General features: G+C 50.2%; 2 protein-coding genes across 2 annotated transcripts in view; both read left to right on the top strand.

Annotated features, from left to right (window-relative positions):
• dbt (dihydrolipoamide branched chain transacylase E2) overlaps positions 1 to 2,086 on the top strand; it is a 4,165-nt gene extending 2,079 nt beyond the window's left edge. Inside the window, exons 6-11 of the mRNA XM_037697865.1 lie at positions 70 to 319; positions 395 to 561; positions 670 to 747; positions 831 to 1,022; positions 1,101 to 1,172; positions 1,426 to 2,086. Of these exons, the coding sequence (XP_037553793.1) occupies positions 70 to 319; positions 395 to 561; positions 670 to 747; positions 831 to 1,022; positions 1,101 to 1,172; positions 1,426 to 1,593 (927 nt within the window). The 3' untranslated portion in view covers positions 1,594 to 2,086. The remainder of the gene's footprint in view (positions 1 to 69; positions 320 to 394; positions 562 to 669; positions 748 to 830; positions 1,023 to 1,100; positions 1,173 to 1,425) is intronic.
• A 1,246-nt stretch (positions 2,087 to 3,332) lies between these two features.
• The window catches only part of lrrc39 (leucine rich repeat containing 39), a 4,444-nt gene continuing 3,568 nt past the window's right edge, over positions 3,333 to 4,208 (top strand). Inside the window, exons 1-2 of the mRNA XM_037697866.1 lie at positions 3,333 to 3,394; positions 3,731 to 3,929. Coding sequence (XP_037553794.1) covers positions 3,811 to 3,929 — 119 coding nt within the window. The 5' untranslated portion in view covers positions 3,333 to 3,394; positions 3,731 to 3,810. The remainder of the gene's footprint in view (positions 3,395 to 3,730; positions 3,930 to 4,208) is intronic.

The raw sequence follows: 4,208 nt of genomic DNA, 5'->3' as shown, positions 1-4,208 counted from the left end.
CCTGTGTGTCTCATGTCCCTCCTGTGTGTCTCATGTCCCTCCTGTGTAACCAGTGATGTGTACTCGCAGATAAAGCTCAGTGAGGTGGTGGGGACAGGAAAGGATGGACGGATACTGAAGGAGGACATCCTGAACTTCCTGGCCAAACAGACAGGAGCCATCCTCCCTCCGGCTCCTTCCTTCCAGGAAGTCCAGATTCCAGGCCCTGCCGCCGAAGCTCCTGCTGCCAAGTCCATAAGCACTCCAGGAACCTTCAGACCTACACCCAAACCTCCCAGACCTGCCTTCACTGCGACAGATGTGATTGAGCCGATCAAAGGTGAGCAGTTCAGTGGACCAGAACCTGTTGGGGAACACAAATGTCCCTGTGGACTCAGCTGATGTGTCTGTGCAGGTTTTCACAAAGCCATGGTGAAGACGATGTCGGCGGCTCTGAAGATTCCTCACTTTGGTTACTGTGACGAAGTGGATCTGAGCCGTCTGGTGGTTCTGAGGTCAGAACTCCAGTCTGTCACCGCGGGTCGTGGTGTCAAACTCAGCTACATGCCCTTCTTTATAAAGGTGAGTTCACAGGTTTGTGACGGTCAGGCACCCTGATCGGTCCAGGGATGACGTAAGGCGGTGCTGATCGATTATTATTGCTAAATATAATGCTCTTTTATTGGCCAGGCGGCGTCTCTCAGTCTCTTACACTTCCCGGTCCTGAACGCAGCTGTGGATGAAGGCTGCCAGAACATCACCTACAAGGTAAACCCTCTGGTGTGGCCTCGTTCTGGAGTGGAACAGGTCCACTGGTCCAGGTGTTGATGATGCTGTTCTCTGTTCTGCAGGCGTCCCATAACATCGGCCTGGCCATGGACACCACTCAGGGGCTGCTGGTTCCCAATGTGAAGAACGTTCAGCTGCTCACCGTGTTCGAGCTCGCTCAGGAGCTGAACCGTCTGCAGGCGCTGGGAGCTGCGGGTCAGCTGGGTACCGCCGAGCTCAGCGGGGGAACCTTTACTCTGTCCAACATCGGATCAGTGAGTTGAACAGCGCCACGGTGCTCTAATGAACAGAACGTGGTTCTAACATCGTCCTGTGTTTGTGGTCTGAATCAGATTGGAGGGACCTACGCTAAACCGGTCATTCTTCCTCCTGAGGTCGCCATCGGAGCGCTGGGAAAGATCCAGGTCAGCTCCAAACATCTGATTCACTGTCACAGAGGCTTGAGCGAGGGCCTGAACAGATAACCAGAGATGGGTAGAACAGCTGGGTCAAGGTCATGTTCGGGTCAGAATCAGGTCAACGGTCTGGATCGGTGAAGTCAGGGTTTGGGTTAGATTACCAGTCCGGTTGGATTAAGCGTCCACCAAAGCATTAACCTCAGTCTGTTGGTACTTTGTGTGGTTGGGTTATTTGAATCGGACTCACCTGTGTGTTCAGGTTCTGCCTCGATTTGGTGCCGACGGTCAGGTGGTCCGGGCTCACATCATGAAGGTCAGCTGGTCAGCAGATCATCGCGTCATCGACGGCGCCACCATGTGTCGCTTCTCCAACCTGTGGAGGGAGTACCTGGAGAACCCGGCGTGCATGGTTCTGGACCTTAAATAGACTGTTATTACCCATCAGCCCCGGGGAGGACCAGATGCTGTACCGAGACACACAAACATAGCTCCGCCCCTTGCCTCCTTCACTTCCTGTTTCTGTTTGAGGCCTGTGTGCTGAAGGATGGAGGGGCCAAATTCCCAGGGTGGAGCCAGAACCAGGCTGACCTGAACTTTGTGGGTTTTAGATTCCAAACAGAACTGAGCCGAGTTCGTCGTCGCCACCATAAACCTCCATCAGATCCTCCACCTGGAAACACCAGAACCAGTCCCTCTGGTGGTGACTGGTTCTGGAGAAAGACCAGAAGAATCACAGAAGCATCAAACAGTAGATGATCCGGTCCTGATGAAGAGCCTGCTGGTCTTCCTCCTGATGGCTGCTGGGTATAAAGCACATGGCGTCATGTTACACGGTTTGTCTGATGTTTGTTAGAGATAAATGTCCGAGTTTATTTTTCTGAGTTTCAGACGGCTGGAGAGGAAGATCTGAATAAAGCTGATGAACAAACCCGGTGTTTCCTTTGTCGTTCTCCTAACATACGTCAGCCCCCTCCTCTTTACAGGAACCGAATCCTTCAGGTTCAGTGAGCTTCAGCTCCTCCCCCCAAGAACTCGCCTTGTTAAAAGGTCAGACAGGTGAGGTGTGGGACAGGTATGTGTTGGAGAAAAATATTTACGCTTCATCTCACTCAAAAGGAGCCGCACTCGGGATCTACTGCAAGGTCCGATTTTCAGGACCGGTTCCACAGATCTACAGGAGGTCCAGTCACGAGAAGCTGCCTCCTCCACTCCTTTTCTTACTCATCAGTTCAGCCGAGCTCAGACGGGACAGGAGGCGTCCTTGGAGTGCCAGCTCCTCATCCAGCTCTGCTAGCCCAACATATGATTCATGGGCAGAGTGAGCATCGTCAGCCGCACACGTTAAAAACATCCATAAACTTTGGGCCAAAAATTCTCCAACAGTTTGGACAGAAGCTACAAATAAAAGTAACCGTGGTCAGTTTTTCCTTGGAGAGCTCCTCGTTCTATCTTCTGCCAGACCGACCCTGTAAAGAAGAAACTAATGTGCCACCTGCTAAAATAAAGGTTAAGAAAAATAAAAATGTTTTACTGAATCACTTTTAGCTTTCTACTCAGAGTCCTGGTCTGCAGATCTGTGTCCTGGTCCAGGAACCTTTTCAAAACTAGAAGTCTGAACTAAATGCTGAAGTGGTCCAGTCAGCTGACGGGACGGATTCTACTGAGTCTAGAACCCCCGTATTCCAGCTGGGCACAGAGGACATCTGGACTTGTCTTCAAGGACATGTCTCAGTCAGACACCCACAGTTGACATTGGGCTTCTTGCTGATGGTATGCTCAGTCCAGCCTCGGTCCACCTACGATCTGGTCCCATGGGTGGAGGTTGGAGTGAAAGAAACGGATTCTGTGGACAGGTGGACTACACACAGAACCAGCTGAGGGCGGTGTGGTCTGACTGTTGGCTGGTTGTCGTCTGTATGACTCATGGGGGACAGGATGCTGGCTGGTTGTTGGGAATCAAAAGTATTGATTGATTGAGAAGAGCATTGTTGGATTATTGAGCATGAACTTTGGTGAATCAACGTATATTTCACTTCATGAAATCAGTTTGTAACTTCTGTGTTGTGTTTCCTGGATTTTTGGTGAACCTTGTGTCTCAGCTGAACAAACACTTGGTCATGTGACCGTCAGCAGGATCATATGATTTGATGTCTAAAATTATCCAACAGAGCTGAGGTCGGGTTTCAGAGGAGGGGACGCAGCATGGAGGACTGCCGCAGCATGACAAGGTGAGGACAGACGCTCTGCAGAACGAGTTCAATAACAACAAACCAAGTACTAATACTACCAAATTATGGTACCTTCAGTATTTTGGGAACACAATGTGACAGTGACTGCAGAAAACGCCCCAAAGATCCAATTAGAACTTATCTGTAACGTGAAAGACCTTCAGAAAGCCTGGACAACTGTTGATCAAGGCCACTTTAAAGGAAGGTCTGGATCTTTGGAGGGAAGTAATAGAGAGATATAGACCAGATCACAAGTTCTGGACTGTGTTTACTGGTGCAACCAATTAGGAAGTTAACCTCTGTTTTGGCTCAATGATCAATAATCATCTCATCCAGGATGGTCCTCCAGACTCTGATGCTGCAGCTCAAAGGGCAGAGGTCGTCCTACCTGTTCACCTGGGCACTGTGACATCATCATGGTGGTAGTGGTGGCTTGTGGCTCAGTGAGCTCCATCAAAGCTCTGTGGGAGACCAGGATCAAGAAGAAGGAGGAGGAGCAAAGAAGAAGACCGACCAAGGGAGGAGCCACAGGAAGGTCAGACTCCGCCCATTCACATAAGGACCAGTTTAATTCTGGTGTAATAAACCAAAATCTCTATGAGCCAGGCTAACAAAGACCCTAACGACCAACAGGATGGAGAGGTGGGAGAAAGACTAATGACCTTCAGGAGGGAGACAAAGACTTTAACGACCTTCAGGAAGAAGGGACGAGAGAAAAAGACCTTAACGACTCTCAGCAGGGAAGGGCAAGAGAAAAATAACTTAAAGACCTTCAGGAGGGAGACAAAGACCCTAATGACCCTCAGGACGGAGA

The sequence above is a fragment of the Nematolebias whitei genome, chromosome 3 (assembly GCF_014905685.2).
Source record: "Nematolebias whitei isolate Nwh7 chromosome 3, NemWhi1, whole genome shotgun sequence".
Classification (NCBI taxonomy): domain Eukaryota; kingdom Metazoa; phylum Chordata; class Actinopteri; order Cyprinodontiformes; family Rivulidae; genus Nematolebias; species Nematolebias whitei.
The sequence above is the reverse complement of the archived record's forward strand: the minus strand, read 5'-3'. Positions and strand labels throughout refer to the sequence as shown.